Source organism: Lithobates pipiens, unplaced genomic scaffold, assembly GCF_037356315.1.
Source record: "Lithobates pipiens isolate NorthernLeopardFrog02 unplaced genomic scaffold, aLitPip1_a1.2 Scaffold_19, whole genome shotgun sequence".
Classification (NCBI taxonomy): domain Eukaryota; kingdom Metazoa; phylum Chordata; class Amphibia; order Anura; family Ranidae; genus Lithobates; species Lithobates pipiens.
This window is the reverse complement of record NW_027507764.1, coordinates 387,466,058-387,486,023: the sequence shown is the minus strand read 5'-3', so window position 1 is coordinate 387,486,023 and position 19,966 is coordinate 387,466,058. Positions and strand designations below refer to the sequence as shown.

The 19,966-nt window shown below is 43.9% G+C and overlaps 1 protein-coding gene across 5 annotated transcripts in view; it reads left to right on the top strand.

Annotated features, from left to right (window-relative positions):
- The window catches only part of TIMM21 (translocase of inner mitochondrial membrane 21), an 83,795-nt gene that overhangs the window by 53,222 nt on the left and 10,607 nt on the right, over positions 1-19,966 (top strand). For 4 of the 5 annotated variants that reach the window (XR_013277639.1, XM_077492372.1, XM_077492371.1 and 1 more), the window contains 2 exons: positions 826-899; positions 2,933-3,035. Coding sequence is in view for 4 of the 5 variants with exons in the window: in XM_077492372.1 (XP_077348498.1) it covers positions 826-899; positions 2,933-3,035 (177 nt within the window). In the remaining variant the exon portion in view is untranslated. The remainder of the gene's footprint in view (positions 1-825; positions 900-2,932; positions 3,036-19,966) is intronic. The other variant, XM_077492373.1, reaches the window with a different exon arrangement.

Sequence of the window (19,966 nt, the reverse complement as noted above, 5' to 3'; positions counted from 1 at the left end):
TGACACTAATACAGTGATCAACGCTAAAAATATACGTGGTCACTGTACTAATGACACTGATTGGCAATTGGTTAACATCAGGGGCAATCAAAGGGTTAACTGTATGTCTAGGAAGTGTTTTTGTGTTTACTGTGTGGTGCTTTAACTGGGGGGGGGGAAGCAATTCTTATCTCTGCTTTGCAGAGAAGGAGAATCATCCCGTCTGCCTTCAGAATGCCCCAAAAGCAAGCCTCAAAGTTTTTAGTATAGAGTGCTCCTATAGCAAGGTAAAAAGAAAAAATGTATTTAAAATCACTTTAAATCATTTCCTCCTTCTGCCCAGGACTACATGTCTCATGAGGCATTGCTCCCCACACATTCACAAGTTCTCAGGCAGTTGCTGACCTGTATGGAGGGTGCACTGAGCAGTATGTGTGCTGTACTGTGTATTCTGACATTAAAAGTGCATTTTAACATGTAGGAAAAAATAGCCCTGCTAGACAAGTGAATAAAGGGCAGAAGGATGCCAAGTCACTGCTGGGTGCAAAATGAGCTAAGCTACTGCTTGGTCACCTCACCTCAAAACAATATTTGTATCATCCCAAAGACCTCAATATTGGCATCTCAGTGAGTGGGAGAATTTTTGGAACAGCAATTTGGCCTTGGAGATACTATTGGATGCCAAAGGGCATACTGTTCCTAAATATTAGGCTGATGGGCAGAATAGTTTTTACTGCTTCATTCAGAGGTCTTTTTCATTGGGTTACTCAGTGATCACTTTTTAAGTTGACGTTAAATCTGTTTTCTAATTACAGTAATTGTTGATTTTTTTTTTCCTCTGCCAAGGTCATTGCAACGTTTGGGGGACCTATCAATGATTATGCGCGGTATCCAGATGGGAACATAATGCAACGTGTTAGGTAACAGTTTCAATTGCATTGTCTTCTGTGTTTGCATTGTTAATTAATTTTAATTACTTATTCTTTTGCACTCCTCTTAAAGGAGAACTGTATTTTTTATTTTTTTGTTAACAGTTGCAAATACTGTAGCTGCCTACTTTTAAAAATCGGGCACTTACCAGTGCCTGCAGTCCAGTGTTGTCTGTATGTCTTCTCATAGCTAGTTCTCCTTACTGCTGCTGATCCCTGGGCCCACCATCTTTTATATACATGTTCTGACTGTGGGGCAGACTCCCCACTGCACATGCACAAGATCACCCGGCTCTGTGAGTGGTCTTGCAGCCTCCTGGTTCTTGTGACATGTCACAAGATGCTGTTGGAGAGGGGGTAAATGTGGAAGACAGTACAGAATAAAAATAATTTACTCACTTACACCCCCCCCCCCCCCAAAAATAACAAAAAAACTAAAACAAAACTGTAATTCAGGGGGGAAGGCAACACACCAGTAATACTTCACTTTTTGAGATAAGTCCAGCTTTAATGTGTAAAAGAGGAAAAAAGTGGTGTGTTTTTTCTGCTAGTTCTACTGAACTTGACTTGAATTTGACTAATATTGGCTGCCCAGCTAAAGAGAGAGAGAGTGAGTGTGAGTGTGTGTTGGATTCCCTGATCTTAAATCATAATACTGCAGGATTACCCATGGAATAGGTGCAGCTATTACTTGTATTATTTTCCTGTCGCCTGAGTGTTAGACTCTAAGGTCTTCAAAGGGCTGGCCTGTCTCCTGCCAGAGTTCCGGGGTAGTAACTGACACAGGTAAAACTGGCAATTTTCAACGGCCTTTGGTTCTTTTTTTTTGGTTTTTTTTTTTTCAATGAAATCTTGACAACAGTGTCCCTTATCGGCATTAAGACCAAGCAAAACGTGAACAGCCTTACAACCCAACATTTCTGCTTTGGATAAAAATAATACAAAATATAATGTTATTCCGTCAGAGGTAATGTTGTGTTTTTTTTTTTTGTCTCACTTTTTCTTGTACAGTTGTGTAGACTAAAAACTACAACATTGCAGCATTAGATGGGGAAATGATGCATTACATTTTGGGGTACAAATAACATCATGAAAACCATGCCAGGTGTCATAATTATGATAACCTTGGGTAGCAGGCGGTAAGCAGAACCCAGGCTATTCATCATAGTTCCAGTTATCCTCAGGACTGGGTGATGTGGAAGGTAGATTAGCGTATTTCCCACTTTGCCCTGCGACTTGACGTCCGCTCGGTCTGGTATGGTTTTTAAGGGGAACCCCCCATGCCAAAAAATCCATACCAGACCCTTATCAGATGACGCAGCCAGGCAAGTCAGAAAGGGGGCAAGCGAGCGTGCCTCCCCCTCCTGGACCATACCAGGCCATTTGCCATCAACATGGGGGGGTGGGTGCTTTGGGGTAGCATGATGGGGCAATGACATCACCGGGTGGCCACGCTAATGGTGCATGGTGGACCTCGCATTACAGCTGGAGCGTGCATCGGGAGAAGATCGGAGGAAGAACTGGCAGAGGATGAAGACAGCGGAGAGAGGAGAACTGGCAATGGACAAAGACCTCAGCGGAGGAAGAAGACCCGAAGGAAGATGTCGTCAGCAGAGGGAGAATAGCCAGAGAATGAAGACATTGCCAGAGAGAGAAGAAATCGGAAGGAGAAAAAAAAACCTGTGTACTGTTCATTTTTGATACTTTTTTTTTAGGTGAATGGGTAGGGGTACAATATACCCCATACTCATTCACACAGGGTGGGGGGTCGGGATCTGGGGGCCCCCTTGTTAAATGTTTTTTTTTTTTTCTATTATATTTTAACTGTCTGTTTTCTATTACTACTTTTGTTTCAATAACAAGTTTGCATCATAAATGGAGAAACTGGTTTCTGGCTGATTATTTCTTTGACAAGTTGTGTGTTATCCTTGAAATTCTGCAGTGCATAACCTGACTCTGAGAGAAGTCCCTATCTAATCGCCTATTTTTTTCTCTTCTTTTTTTTCTTTTACTTTTATTTAAAGTGCTAAAAAGTATAAAAGAGATACAGTCAAGTGTATGCGCCTGACGTTCCTCATCTCAGGTTCGAAAATAAATGAAGCTACTGTGCATGTGGATTTAAAAGAGGTGATTATATTTGTATCTTATTTCATTCATGTGCCCCAAGATATCCATGTGCCTCAATTGGTGTTGTCAGATGAAAAGCACCTGCACAGCTACACTAAAGCCCAAGTAATTTTATTTAAAAGCAATTAAACTTGGATTTATATAAGCCAAAAGGCTCAAAGCACATAGTTATAGAGAAACCCGCTATATAAATGGGACTTTAGAGGTACTATTAAGGCAAAAAAGGGGTATATAGAAAAAATATAATTTTATTGTGCATAGGAATAATATATAAATGACACATACAAAAATCAACATAACATAGTACAGACAATAGCAAACAGAAAACATGTAATCCCAAACCCAACGACGTTTCGGAGGTGAGTTGTATTCTCCTTCATCAGGGTTTTTTTCAGGAAATACAATATCTATGGAATATTAAAGAGGAAGTAAACCCTGATGGGTTTACTTCCTCTTTCATTCCCTGCAAAGGCAAAGCATAATGGACTACTATGCATCGCATAGTAGCCCATTATGTGTCACTTACCTGATACAGGAGCCAGCGATGTCACCGCTGTCCCCTGTAGTCCGGCGCATCCATCTTTTCGGTGGGGTCTCGCAGCTCCGCCGCTGTCATTCGGCGGAGCCGCGATGACGTCACCCCCGCGCATGTGCACGGGAGCAGACACGTGTGGCAGCTCCGTTGGAAATGCCGCGCTCAGTACGCCTGCGCGCCGCTGTCTACGGCGCATGCGCCATAGACAGCGGTGCCTGTCTTCGGGCAAATATCTCCTAAACCGTATAGGTTTAGGAGATATTTCTTGGACCTACAGGTAATCCTTAATCTAGGCTTACCTGTAGGTCAAAGTGGTTTGTAAGGGTTTACAACCACTTTAAATATACAGCACTCAGTTAACAAATCCTAACATGAATTATCTACATAAACATAAAATGATTCATACAGCCTACTCACTGGGACCCTTACTTTTTAACATCTTTATAAATGATATTGGGTCTGGGATCAAAAGTAACATTTCTGTCTTTGCAGATGACACCAAGATATGCAGTGGAATAACCTCCTTACAGGATGTCTCCAATTTACAAGCTAACCTCAATACACTGTCTAATTGGGCGACTATGTGGCAGATGAGGTTTAATGTTGATAAATGTAAAGTTATGCACTTGGGGGCTAACAATATGCATGCATCATACATGCTAGGGGGAGTACAACTGGGGGGATCCATAGTGGAGAAGGATCTGGGGGTTTTGGTAGATCATAAGCTCAATAATAGCATGCAGTGCCAAGCTGCTGTTTCCAAAGCGAGCAAAGTCCTTTCTTGTATTAAGAGAGGTATGGACTCCAGAGAGAGAGATATCATTTTGCCCCTGTTCAAATCATTAGTAAGACCTCACCTGGAATATGCAGTTCAGTTTTGGGCACCAGTTCTCAAAAAGGATATCGGGGAACTGGAGAAAGTGCAGAGAAGGGCAACCAAACTGATAAGAGGCATGAAGGAACTCAGCTATGAGGAAAGATTAGAGGAACTGAATTTATTCACTCTTGAGAAGAGGAGAATAAGGGGGGATATGATCAACATGTTCAAATATATTAGGGGTCCATATAGTGAACTTGGTGTTGAGTTGTTCTCTGTACGGTCAACCCAGAGGACAAGGGGGCACTCTTTACGTCTAGAGGAAAAGAGATTTCATCTTCAAGTACGGAAAGGTTTCTTCACAGTTAGAGCTGTGAAAATGTGGAATAGACTCCCGCCAGAGGTGGTTCTGGCCAGCTCAGTAGATTGCTTTAAGAAAGGCCTGGATACTTTTCTGAATGTACATAATATAACTGGGTACTAACATAGGTAAAGTTGATCCAGGGAAAATCCGATCGCCTCTTGGGGGATCAGGAAGGAATTTTTTTCCCCTGCTGTAACAAATTGGAGCATGCTCTGCTGGGGGTTTTTTTTCGCCTTCCTCTGGATCAACTGTGGGCATAAAATTGGGTATTTGGATTGTACGATTATTTTTTATTTTATTTATTTGTTTTTAAGGTTGAACTGGATGGACTTGTGTCTTTTTTCAACCTGACTAACTATGTAACTATGTAACTAGATAGGCACATATAAGCATCCAAGAGAGTTTAAAAATGGAGAGGAGACATCACACCACGGGGCCTCATGCCAATCCCATTCCACCATGTAATGATAGACCAGGGCTCGACAAAACCCGGGCGCAAAGTCGCATTTGCGACTAGAAATAGCGGCCTGGCGCCTGGGGCATCACAGCTGGGGGTATCCTGTCACCGCGGACCCCCCCGGCGTGATCGCGTCGGGCCGCACCGCAGGCGGCCGGTAATTGAGCCCCCGACTTTGAGGCCTTCTACAATCCTATGGTTCCTTCTGGAATCTGGCGCCCTCTTGTGGTGGCCGTTGGAATTACAACCAGCAATGCTAATAGGCTGGCAGGCAGGGGAAGCTCCATCTCCTTCCCTTTACTCAGAACCCCCTAAACATTATATATATATTTTATTCTAACACCCTAGAGAATAAAATGGTGGTCATTGCAATACTGTCTGTCACACTGTATTTGCACAGCGGACTTACAAGCGCACTTTTTTGGGGAAAATGTATTTAATAACAAAAAAAATAAGAAAACAGTAAAGTTAGCCCAATTTTTTTTATATTGTGAAAGATAATGTTACGTCGAGTAAATCGATACCCAACATGACATACTTCAAAATTGCGCCCGCTCATGGAATGGCGACAAACTTTTACCCTTAAAAATCTCCATAGGCGACGTTTAAAAAATTCTACAGGTTGCACGTTTTAAGTTACAGAGAAGGTCTAGGGCTAGAATTATTGCTCTCACTCTACCTCACATGTGTGGTTTAAACACCGCTTTTATATATGCATTCGCTTCTGCACGCAAGCTTGGCGGGACAGGGCGCGTTTAAAATATTTTTTTTTTCTTATTTTAACTTTTTATTTTTAGTTTTTTCAATGTTCTTTAAAAAAAAAAAAAAAAAAAAAGTGTGTCACTTTTATTCCTATTACAAGGAATGTAAAAATCCCTTGTAATAGAAAAAAGCATGACAGGTCCTCTTATATATGAGATCCGGGGGGTCAGAGAGACCTCGCATCTCATATTTACACTAAAATGCAATTTAAAAAAAAATTGACATTTGAAAAAAATAAAAAAATAAAATGTTCCTCTAAGAGCTATGGGCAATGACTTGGAGACAGGTGAGGGGCTGGGGGCTATCTTCCCCTCACTCGTCTCCATGTCAGGCCAGGGACAGGTCCAGATCGCCGTCACGGATCCGGCTCCTAACTTTTTTAGCTGGCTCCTAGGTTCCAAGCAATTTTGTCAACCCCTGTGATAGACGATATGTAAACAAGGTTGTGGAACATTCGGTTGTATTTTAAATGGCAGGAACTAGAAATGTCCCCCATAAGCCCGACAGTTATGCTGAGGTCTGGAGGACCAAACTAACAGTCGACCAAACATGTGCACTGGGGCCCGAAGAAGTGGAGGGTCTGGAAGAGAGCAAACACAAAAATAACATAATAGGATATGCATACAATAAACTACTAATATCTTTAACGTGCATGCGTATATGTATACACCAATCAGCCATAACATTATGACCACTGACAGGTAAAGGGAATATCTTGTTACAACAGCATCTTAAAATTGGTGGGATATTTAAGGCAGCAAGTGAACATGTTCTCCATGAAGTTGATGTGGTGAAAGCCGAAAGAAAAAAATGGCCATCGCAGTTTGTTGTGTATGGGGCTGTGAAGACCATGGTGATCCATGTTCACAGCCAAAAGCTTCTGCAATGGTCACATGAACATCAGAACTGGACTACCGAGCTATGAAAGAAGGTGGCCTGGTCTGATCAATCACGTTTTTTTCTTTTGCATCATGTGGATGGCCGGGTGTGTGTAAGAAGTTGACAGAGGCAGTGTGATGCTTTGGACAATGTTCTGCTGGGAAACCTTGGGTCCTGCTATTTATGTGGATGTTACTTTGGTGTCCATGCCTCAATATGTCAGGGCTGTTTTAGCAAAAGGGGGCCATACTCCATATTAGATGGGTGGTCATAATGTTATGGCTGATCGGTGTATATGTATGTATGTATGTATGTATGTTTTCATTTGTAAAGGATTAACCACTTAACAACCGCCCTATAGCCAAATTATCTCTGGGAGGCCGTCATATGACGTCCTCCCAGAATTCCGCTCTCGCGCGCCCCCTGGGGCGCGCACTCGAGAGCATCCGTGACCGCCGGCGCATCACGGATCACGGTAAACGGCCGCTCATAGCGGCCGTTTACCACGTGATCGCTCCGTCAAATGACGGAGTGATCACTTGTAAACAAACCGGCGTCATGTTATGACGCCGGTTCCTCCCTCCCCCTCTCTGTACCGATCGGAACAGCGGAGAGGGAAGAGATCGGTGTCAGCAGCGATGTGGGCTGCATCTGCAGTGCCCACATCGCTGCTCACCGAAAATTAACCCCTCAATTCCCTGCCATTACTCTGCATTACTCTGCAATACCCTGCCATTACTCTGCATTACTCTGCAATACCATGCAACACTCTGCAATACTCTGCAATACTCTGCATTACTCTGCATTACTCTGCATTACTCTGCAATACCCTGCAATACCCTGCAATACTCTGCAATACCCTGCAATACCCTGCAATACCCTGCAACACTCTGCAATACACTGCGATACTCTGCATTACACTGCAATACTCTGCATTACACTGCAATACCCTGCAATACCCTGCAACACTCTGCAACACCCGCCAACACTCTGCAACACCCGCCAATACCCTGCAACACTCTGCAATGCTCTGCAGCACCCGCCAATACCCTGCAACACTCTGCAATGCTCTGCAACACCCACCAATACCCTGCAACACTCTGCAACACCCGCCAATACTGTGCAACACTGCAATGCTCTGCAACACCCTCCAATATCCTGCAATGCTCTGCAACGCAATACTCTGCAACGCCATACTCTGAGATACCCAGCCATACCCAGCCATAGTCGGTGATACCCTGCAATACCCAGCCATAGACACCCCCCCACCTCCCGCTGCCCTCCGGTGCTTCTACCGACTCGCCAATACGATCAAATCCAGAATCTTTTTTTTTTTTTTTTTCAGGCTTCCCAGCTTAGAGGTGAGATGCGGGGTCTTATTGACCCCATATCTCACTGTAAAGAGGACCTGTCATGCCATATTCCTATTACAAGGGATGTTTACATTCCTTGTAATAGGAATAAAAGTGATCAAAAATTTTTTTTGGGGGGGAAAAAAATGTCAAACTAAAATAAATAAAGTAAAATGAACAATAAATTTTTTTTTTTTAAAGCGCCCCTGTCCCCATGTGCTCGCATGCAGAAGCGAACGCATACATAAGTCCCGCCCACATATGAAAACGGTGCTCAAACCACACATGTGAGGTATCGCTGCGAACGTTAGAGCGAGAGCAATAATTCTAGCCCTAGACCTCCTCTGTAACTCAAAACCTATAACCAGTAAAAAAAATTAAATCGTCGCCTATGGGGATTTTTAAATAGCGACGTTTGGCGCCATTCCACGAGCCTGTGCAATTTTGAAGAGTGACATGTTAGGTATCGATTTACTCAGTGTAACTTCATCTTTCACATTATGCAAAAATTGGGCTAACTTTACTGTGTTTTTTTTTTTTTTTTTTTAAGCACAAAACTGTTTTTTTTCCAAAAAAAAGCATTCGAAAAATTGCTGCGCAAATACCGTGCGAGATAAAAAGTTGCAACGACCACCATTGTATTCTCCAGGGTGTTTGCTAAAAAAAAAACATATATAATGTTTTGGGATTCTATGTAATTTTCTAGCAAATAAATTATGATTTTTACATGTAGGAGAGAAATGTCAGAATTGTCCTGGGTGCTCCAGAACGCCTGATGGTGCTCCATGCATGTTGGGCCTCTGTATGTGGCCACACTGTGTAAAAGTCTCACACATGTGGTATCGCCGTACTCGGGAGTAATAGCAGAATGTGTTTGGGGGTGTAATTTGTGGTATGCATATGCTGTGTGAGAAATAAACTGATAATATGACAATTTTGTGAAAAAAAAAAAAAAGTAAAAAAAATCTTGATTTTGCAAAGAATTGTGGGAAAAAATGACAACTTCAAAAAACTCATCATGCCTCTTACTAAATACCTTGGAATGTCTTCTTTCCAAAAAGGGGTCATTTGGGGGGTATTTGTAACTTTCTGGCATGTTAGGGTCTCAATAATTCAAATAGGCCGTCAGTACTTCAGGTGTGATCAATTTTCAGATATTGGCACCATAGCTTGTGGACTCTATAACTTTCACAAAGACCAAATAATATCCACCAATTTGTACTTATTTTTACCAAAGATATGTAGTAGTATAAATTTTGGCCAAAATTTATGAAGAAAAAATTACTAATCTGCTAAATTTTATAACAGAAACACAGAAAAATTCATTTTTTTACAGAATTTTCTGTATTTTTTCTTTTTTAGCACAAAAAATAAAAAACCCAGCGGTGATTAAATACCACCAAAAGAAAGCTCCATTTGTGTGAAAAAAAGGACAAAAATTTCATATAGGTCCAGTGTTGCATGACTGAGTAATTGTCATTCAAAATGTGAGAGCACCGAAAGCTGAAAATTGGTCTGGTTATTAAGAGTGTTTAAGTGCCCAGTGGTCAAGTGGTTAAAGAGGAAGTAAACCCTGATGTGTTTACTTCCTCTTTGATTCCCTGCAAAGGTAAAGCATAATGGACTACTATGCATCGCATAGTAGTCCATTATGTGTCACTTACCTGACACAGGAGCCAGCGAAGTCACCGTTGTCCCCTTGTGTACGGAGCCTCCATCTTGGTGGATCTAGCTGCTCCGGCGCTGTCATTCGAAGGAGCCGCGATGATGTCACTCCTGCGCATACGCACGGGAGCCGCCACTTGCGGCATATCGCCTGCGCGTCGCTGTCTACGGCGAATGCGCCATAGACAGCGGTGCCTGTCTTTTGGCAAATATCTCCTAAAGGTGTAGGTTTACAACCACTTTAATAAAGCAATATTAAACTAAAAACCAAAAATGTAATATATTGCAGCATAATAAACCTTAGATGGGGAGACGCATGTCAAAAAAAAAAAAACTCAATTCCCAGATCACTTATCAGCCAGCCTGCAATAAACCGAATTAACCCTATCTAACGATTCAAAACAATAACGTCAAAACAAGGGGTTTAGCTGCACACATTTGCAAATATATATGTAAGCTCCAGTGTCACGGCACCCCAGTACTGCAGTCTTAACACAACAACGTTGGAGCACATATATAAAAATGGATAGATTAAAGTGTTACTAAACCCAGTAATATGAAAATAGTTCATTCCCCCCCCAGTACCCACAGCTTGCAAATACTGCCACTGTATACCTTTTTGGATGATCTGTATAGCACAGTTTCTCCAGTACTGAGAGTTCAGGAGGGTGGAGATTTCCACTTCATCCTGTATACATGCCCACCGGTATGATGTCCATATCATGTGAACTGGCTATCTCTGAGAACAAGTAACTGTTTTCTCCAGCATAAAAGACACAACTGAGCATGTGCAGGTCATCTACTCTGCCCGTGTTAGCTGGCCTTCCCCAGATAGCCAGTGCAGGAAGGGAAGGATCTATGCATACAGGATAAAACAGTCTTTTTACACAAGGCAGAGGACCCCTTAAGTTCCACAGTGAGTATAACAAGCATGCTATGCTGCATATACAGACTGATTTTACTGTTGTACGTTTAGTAACACTTTAAGGACAGGTATACGTGGAGGCAGCCCACCCCTCTTTAAAGGTATAGGAATGCACTGGATACCCAGTAATAGCACAATGGCAGCGAAGGCGTCCAGTGGATCCCCTCACCAAATCGCCAACAAATGGCAATCAACCCAACCTATAGGTGAGTGAGGGTGGGGGTAAACATGAAATAATTATAACTCACACGGAGGCTCCATCCCTGGTATAAACAAAATTTAGAAAGACATGGGGTGGGACTTTGCATGTGCCTCGGTGGAGTGTGAATAATAATTTATAACACTAGTATTTTTAAAAATGTACAAATACTTTTATTTACCATCCGTAGATGGGAATATTTAAAACATTTCCTTGTTAAATATATTTATAGAGTTTTCGCAAAGGAAAATAGAAGAATATAATGCATGGATACATAGCATACATTCAAAATGTTTTACAATACAATGGTATATATAGAACCATCTTACAACTGTGTTTATTTTATATGTTTTGTAAATAGGCATATTTATAAAGATGATGATCAAGTAGTCAAACTGATTAGAATTAGTATCCTTATTTTATACAATGTGTATATAAAAGAAAATAACAAAAGGGGGGGGGAAAAAATATGGAAGAAGTTGCCCAGGGTGGTGTCCTGGCTCATGGTGGATATGCACGATTAATTGCTGAATACGCCGTATAACCTAGTGTGGTAGTAAAAAGGATTGGTCAACGTCGGTGAGGCAGTAGTGTTTAACCCATGGTTGCCAAATCTTGCAAAATTTATTTGATCTTATTTTCTTCAATAGCTGTCATCTTAGCGTATATGAGTGCTTTGTTCATTCTGTGTTTAGCTTCGGCTACAATTGGGGTTTGAGACTTCCATGCCTTAGCAATCGTTTGTTTAGCTGCAGTACTAAGTTGAATAAACAATTAAAATTGGGTATGGTTGAGAGTAGTAGGTTTAAGATTCAAAAGTACCATAGCAGGATCTGGAGGAATAGCAATTCCAGAATTCTTTGACATTGCCACCATATGGGGAGATGTATACTTGGCGTGTCACATCCTCTAAAGCAATTAGGTGAAAAAGTGTAGACGAATTTAGCAATTCTAGCTGGTACTAGGTACCAACGTGCTAGAAACTTGTAATTTGTTTCTACAGCAAAACAGTTTGGAGAAGAAGTTTATCTTTCGTTCATTGACTGACACAGCTCCAATAATCTTGACTGTAGGTTTATTACGCTACATTCAGGGGAGGACTAGGCAGAACATGTAATACATGTGAAAAACAGAACTTTACAGTTCTGCCAAGGGGTGGTCGGTCCCTCTGGTAATAACCCCTCAGCCTACTTCCTGCAGCTCAGTTTTTTTTTCTGCCTAGTGAAGGAGAAGGACCTAGGCTCCCTGCGGGACCATCGGTCCTGGGAATCTCTGGATTTTTGCCTTTTGCGCAAGATTTTAAGATCCTGTGACCTCTCAACAGCCGGCTGGGTGACACGCTGGATAATCTAGATCCTTGTAGTCATCCCAGCCTGGCCATCGAGCGTGTGCAGACCCTAGCTACATGCTCCTACGACATGCCCCTCAGGCCCCAGGGGCGGCAGGTGAGCGCATCGCTCCAGGGCACACATATTGACCGTACTACCAATGTCTTTGTCACAGTGTGCCGTGCCCAGGAGCCACCCCGTATTGCTCAGGAGTGGGTCTGTGCTGGGATATCCCCAGCTCGTCCAGATGGTAAGTACAGCTCTTCCTGCCTCGGCGGGATTGAGCAGCTGCGCATTTCCTGGGAGGTCGATTAGGGGGTCCCTCTCTTCTCTCCCTGTCCCTACCCCCCCCCCCCCGGGGGATGCTGCATGGCTGTGCTGCTGAGCGGTGTGTGTACCTGTGCCGGGGTCCTCTGGGTGCTCAGACCGTGAATTGGGGGCTGCGCTGTGTGTCTGTGGTCTCTCCGCTGGTGTCTGGAGGCTCTGCATGTGCTGTCGCCATAGCGCTGTTCTGCTGCCATTATCTCTGTTCATTTACTGTGTACAGTTGCTTGTCGCCCATTTTCTGTGTGTCTCTGTGAAAAGCATGGTTGGGGGCCATTTTCATTGTGATTGTCCCTTATACAGGGCGACTGGCGGCCTTTTTATTGTAGCTCAGAGCAGTTTTCATCCTCAGTGCTGGACCCTGTTGCTCAGAACAGCGCGTTTTTTTTGCTCTGGACACCTTGGAGCTGACACTGGACACAGGGATGGACAGAACGGTGAAGCAATTGGTCAGGGTTGTGAGTCCTAAGGTGGGGGCCCCTCAGTCTGCAGAGGCTAGGAGGGTGGGATTGTGCACCTGTCCTAAGTCCCCAAGGGTGGCAGACGGTGGGTCAGGATGGCTTCAGAAACTGTGGTTTCTTACACAGAACTCCCTGTAATTGCAAACGGCTCGTCTGCAAACAGTGCAGTGCCTTTGGACACTTTGTCAGCGGTCCTTGAAACATTTGTTGCCAGGGTGGAGGCGGTGTGCGGGCGCAAAGGTGGTAAAAAACGGGCCCCTGCCCCCCGTTCTCCGGGGAGAGCTCTGACTCAGACTCGGGCCCCGCAGCAACTGGTGGCCCCTGCTCTGATTCTTCAGATGATGATGACCAGGACCGATCAGACGGTGAGGATGATTCCCCGTCCGGGTCTGCACAAGACAAAGCGCTAGTTGGAGCACTTATCACAGCTGTGCGTGATACCTTCAAAATTCAGGATACAGCAGGATCCTCTACTGAAGTAGTGGTCCCTTATGCCAGCCCGTACACCTAAGGTGTTTCCATATCTTATTTATTTCGATGAGTTCATATACAAGGAATGGGGAAGCCCGCAGCGGACCTTCTCTGTCCCCAAAAGAATGGTGGTGCATTACCTCTGAGGAGAGCTTTCTTAAAAAATGGTTGGCGCCTCCGGTCGTGGACCCCCCAGTATCCAGGTTAAATAAAGTAACCACGATCCCGGTAGAGGGGACTTCTGCTTTTAAAGACCCTACCGACAGGAAGGCAGAGGCAGTGGCCCCTTCCTTGTTTACGGTTGTGGGGTCAGCAATACCACCAGTACTGGCCACAGCACTAGTGTCGCAGACACTGAATGGGCAAAACTTTTGCACCGCAAATTGGAGAAGCAGCAGGCCACTCCTGTGTGAGTGGAACTAGCAGACCAATTAGTGCAGGGCCCTAAGTACATTTGTGACTCGGCCCTGGATACGCTTCCTTTGCTCTCCAGGGCTTCAGTGTCAGCAGTGGTGCTGCGGCGCCTGATTTGGCTAAAATGTTGGTCTGCGGACCAGGCATCTAAAAAAAAAAAAAAAAAAAAAAAAAAAGCTTTGACGGATCTACCCACCCTTGGTGAGCGGCTGTTTGGAGCCTTTTGATGACATTATTAAAAATGTCACAGGTGGGAAGAGCACCTTGCTCCCACAGGCCAGGAAGAGTAAGGAGCCACGCCGCAGGCAAGGCCCCTCATTTTCTGCTCAAAATACTTTTGTCTGCCCCGGACTTCGCCTAAATGCTCCCAGTCTGACAGGGCGATTACTGAGGGACAGAAGCGTCCCTGGACTCGCAAGACAGCGAGCAAAAGTGGTTCCGCATTAAGGTTTGCCCCCCGCCCCTCAGTCGGGTGGGGGGGTCGCCTTCGGGAGTTTGCAGCCCGGTGGGCCTCTCGGCTGTCCGACCAATGGGTCTGCGAACTGATTTCATTGGACACTAAACGGATTCTTCCCCTCCAGTATACCCTTACTCCCGGCTCGCCGGAAGGCTCTGTTGGGGGCAGTAAGGGACCTGCTAAGCTGTGGGGTGATGGTGCCTGTTCCGGAAACAGGTTTCAGGGGTTCTACTCCAATCTGTAGTCCCCAAAAAGGAAAGGTTACATCCAATCTTGGACCTGAAAACCCTCAAATGGTTTGTCAAAGTACAGAGGTTCAGAATGGAGGTTCGCTCAGTTGTCACTGCACTCCATCAGGGGGGCTCCCTGGCATCCTTGAACATCCAGGACACGTACCTGCACATACCCATATGCCTCAGGCATCAGAGGTTTCTGCGATTTGCAGTAGGGGAAGCCCACTACCAGTTTGTGTCTCTCCTCTTTGGCTTGGCTTCAGCAACCTGAGTCTTTACCAAGGTATTGGCTCCAATTTTGGCATTGTGGCGACAACGCAGGATCGCAGTTGTGGGTTACCTAGACGTTCTCCTCCTGAGAGCAGCTTCCGCCTCAGAATTAGAAGAGGATGTGGCGATCACCATGTAAGCCCTGCAGGAATTTGGATGGCTGTTGAACCTAAAGAAGTCGGTGCTTGTGCCGACTCAGCACCTGGAGTGCCTAGGCTTACTGCTGGACTCCGTGGAAGCGAGAGTGTTTCTCCCTTCAGACAAACTGCAAACTCTGAGCCACAGTGAAGCTGTTGATGAACCGCAGGTGGTCATCACTGCGATTCTTCATGCGAGTCCTGGGCCTCATGGTGGCCTCCTTATAGGTGGTACCATACGCCCAGTTTCACACCAGAGTCTTTCAGAAGGAGATATTGACAATATGGGACAAATCTCAGTTATCCTTGAATCGGCAGATTCGGGTGACCCAGTCAGTCAGGGACTCCCTGCTCTGGTGGCTGAGATCCCCGCCACTTTGGTCTGGGAAGTCGTTCCTACCTCTGCATTGGACAGTGATCACAACAGATGCCAGCCTGACCGGCTGGGGTGGAGTACTGGGAATACAGTCGACCAAGGGCCTCTGGTCGGGGGAGGAATCCAAGTTGCCGGTTAATGCGCTAGAGCATGGGTCTTCAAACTATGGCCCTCCAGCTTCGAGCGAACAGGCTATGCCTCTCCAAATGGTTGATGAGACTACGAGGGCGTCCGATCAGGATCCAGTCAGACAATGCCACGGCGATGGCATATGTCATTTATCAAGGAGGAACAAGAAGCTTGGCTACAGCACGGGAGGTCACTCACATCCTTCGATGGGCAGAGCGACATGTACTGGCCCTGTCAGCCATTTACATCCCGGGAATAGAAAACTGTCAGGCAGACTATCTAAGTCACCAGATGCTGGACCCAGGAGAATGGTTGTTGCATCCGGAGGTGTTCAGGCTTCTGCAGTGGGGCACACCAGACGTGGATCTCCTGGCCTCTTGGCTCAATTGGAAGGTGCCGAGGTTCGTATCCAGGACAAGAAATCCTTGGGCAGACGCGTCAGTTGCGCTGGTGGCTCCATGGGCTCAGTACCGACTGATCTACGCCTTTCCTACGCTAAAACTGCTACCACATCTGCTTCGCAGAGTGGAGGCCTAGGGGATTCCAGTGATATTGATTGCTCCAGATTGGCCTTGGCATCCCTAGTACACTGACCTAGTACGCCTGGTTACAGATCCTCCCTGGTGGCTACCAATGCGAGAAGACCTTCTGTCTCAAGGTCCGATTCTCCATCCTGCTTTACCATCGCTGGTTTTAACGGCATGGCTGTTGAGAACCAGGTGCTAAGGAACCAAGGCCTGTCTGACTCAGTGATTTAGACTATGTTGAGGACACAGAAATCTTCTTCTCGGAAGATATACCATCGCACATGGAAGGCTTATATCTCCATGTGTGGGGAGATGGGGTGGCGTCCATGCACCTATTCCGTTTCTAGGATCCTGCTGTTCCTACAGCGAGGAGTAGACCAGAAACTGGCTTAAAGCACCATTAAGGACAGATATCAGACTTGGCTGTCTTTTTTCCAACGACCCCTAGCGTCTCACTCTCTAGTGAGCACCTTTTGTATAAGGGGTCCGGCATGTAGTCCCTCCGGTGCGTCCACCCTTGCCCCCATGGGATCTGAACCTGGTGCTATCGGTGCTTCAGAAACCGGCGTTTGAGAAAATCAGGGAAATTCCCTTGTTGACTTTCTCAGAAAGTGGTCTTCCTGGTGGCCATTACATCGGCCAGGAGGGTTTCGGAACTGGCGGCCTTGTCTTGCAAGTCATCCTATCTTTTTATCCACAAGGATAAGTTGGTGTTGCGTCCGCAACCTTCTTTTCTACCAAAGGTTATTTTGACTTTTCACATCAATGAAGACATTGTGTTACCATCGCTGTGTCCTAAACCGACACATCCTAAGGTGGTGGCCCTCCATTCCCTGGACATGGTCTGGGCTCTAAGGGTATATCTGTCTGCCACCGCTCCCTTCCGGAAGTCAGACTCTGTTTTGGTAGCTGGTCCGAAAAAAGGGATGGCGGGAATTTCGGGAATTTTGGCAATATTGACATCTTTATAGTGTTAATCCTTCCCAACCATGACAATGGAAGAGAAGCCCATTGCTTCATGAGGCCAGTAATTTTGTTTCAGAAGAGGTAAGTAATTAGCCACAAAAATATCCTTAAGGGAGATCGTAATTTGTATTCCTAAGTATGAGAGTTGTGTTGAAACTCAAGTAAAAGGTAAAGAAGTTTTTGCTTGTTGAAGTTCAGGTTGTGATAGGGAAATATTTAACGAATTTGACTTTGTTGCGTTGACACATAATCCTGAGATTTGGGCGAAGTTTTCTAGTGTAAGGCGTAAGTTGGGGCTAGATATATGGGGGTGTGACAAGAATATGATGGTGACCACCTAATTCGATACCTTTTTTAATATCAAGATTATTTCTAATTGGTTGTGCCAAAGGTTCAATTAATAGGGAAATGGGGAAAGGGGACAACCTTGTCTAGTGCCTCTTCTGATATCGAACATTGTTGACTTATAGCCAGCGTATTTAATATATGCTCTAGGATTATTGTATAAAGAGGAGACCCAGGTCAAGAAATGGCTACCAAAACCCTATTTTTGAAGGATATATTCCATATATGGCCATGTGACAGTCAAATGCTTGCCTTATATCCAAGGATACAAGGCAAGCTGGGATTCGTCTGGTTTTAGCAGCATGGATAAGTAGGAGTGTTTGTATAATATTATCCCCTGCCTGGCGATTTGGCATAAAGCCTGTTTGGTCTTTAGGAATTAGATGGCCTATGGTATTGGTCAATCTGGTGGCCATGATTTTAGCTATTAATCTTATATCTAGATTGAGGAGGGATATTGGAAGATAGTTAGTCCAGGAAGTAGAGTCAGAATGTGGTTTGGGGATCATTGCTATAATTGAGGTGAGTGTCTCCGTTCTAAGCGATTGTCACTTAAGGATCGAGTTGAAGGCCTTGGTTAAAACAGGTGTTAAGATATATTAAAATTGTTTATAGTAGGCTGCCGAAAATCCATCCGGGCCTGGTCTCTTACGTAATTTTAAGGATTGTATTGCATTTGAAACTTCTGTATCAGTGATTGGGCTTTCAAGGAGATCTCGCTGCTGTTGATCAAGGTTAGGAAGCGTGATAGTGGAAAACAGAGTATCTGCTTTGGTTTCATCAAAATTCGGAAATGAGGAATATAATTTTAGCCAAATTGGAATGAAAGATCTCTAAAATCTTTACTGGGTTACTAGTATGTGCTTTTCTAGATATTTTCAATCTGATAGGTGTCCGGTTATGTTGTGAATTCTTTAAGAGTCTAGCCATGGGTGTATCGGGTAGGAGACCTTAAGACCTTTGCCTTAAGATATTGAATATGCTGGCGTTTGCTTATGAGCTTATCTGCTGAATCGGTCAGAAAAAGATCTAGATCAAGACAGGCTTTTTCAAGTTTAGAGTTATTGATGGCAGTCGGAAAGGATTGAAAAGTCTGATAGCAGTTGTTAAAGGCAGATTCGAGTTTCTTGTTCTTTTAAGTACAGTTGCTTGTTGTATCGGTCAATTTAAAACATTTCAATCTGAAAGAGTACAGTTTACTGTTTGGTTGATCCCTGTTGAGCGAGTCCTGGTATAGAATATCAAAGGTGTGGCCTACACGTTTTGCGGGAACCCACTTTGTCAGGGCCTTTTAACATGGCACAAACAGCATGTAAATAATAAGGATGTCTTAACCACTTGACCACTGGGCACTTAAACACCCTTAATAACCAGACCAATTTTCAGCTTTCGGTGCTCTCGCATTTTGAATGACAATTACTCAGTCATGCAACACTGGACCTATATGAAATTTTTGTCCTTTTTTTCACACAAATAGAGCTTTCTTTTGGTGGTATTTAATCACCGCTGGGTTTTTTTTTTTTTGTGCTATAAAAGAAAAAATACAGAAAATTCTGTAAAAAAACGAATTTTTCTTTGTTTCTGTTAGAAAATTTAGCAGATTAGAAATTTTTTCTTCATAAATTTTGGCCAAAATTTATACTACTACATATCTTTGGTAAAAATAAGTACAAATTGGTGGATATTATTTGGTCTTTGTGAAAGTTATAGAGTCCACAAGCTATGGTGCCAATATCTGAAAATTGATCACACCTGAAGGACTGACGGCCTATTTCAATTCTTGAGACCCTAACATGCCAGAAAAGTACAAATACCCCCCAAATGACCCCTTTTTGGAAAGAAGACATTCCAAGGTATTTAGTAAGAGGCATGATGAGTTTTTTGAAGTTGTCATTTTTTCCCACAATTCTTTGCAAAATCAAGATTCTTTTTACTTTTTTTTTTTTTTCACAAAATTGTCATATTATCAGGTTATTTCTCACACACAGCATATGCATACCACAAATTACACCCCAAAACACATTCTGCTATTACTCCCGAGTATGGTGATACCACATGTGTGAGACTTTTACACAGCGTGGCCACATACAGAGGCCCAACATGCAGGGAGCGCCATCAGGCGTTCTGGAGCACCCAGGACAATTCTGACATTTCTCTCCTACATGTAAAAATCATCATTTATTTGCTAGAAAATTACATAGAACTCCAAAACATTATATATGTTTTTTTAGCAAACACCCTGGAGAATACAATGGTGGTCTTTGCAACTTTTTATCTCGCACGGTATTTGCGCAGTAATTTTTCGAATGCTTTTTTTTGGAAAAAAAACTGTTTTGTGCTTAAAAAAAAAAAAACACAGTAAAGTTAGCCCAATTTTTGCATAATGTGAAAGATGAAGTTACGCTGAGTAAATAGATACCTAATATGTCACTCTTCAAAATTGCACACGCTCGTGGAATGGCGGCAAACGTCGCTACTTAAAAATCCCCATAGGCGACGATTTACATTTTTTTTACTGGTTATATGTTTTGAGTTACA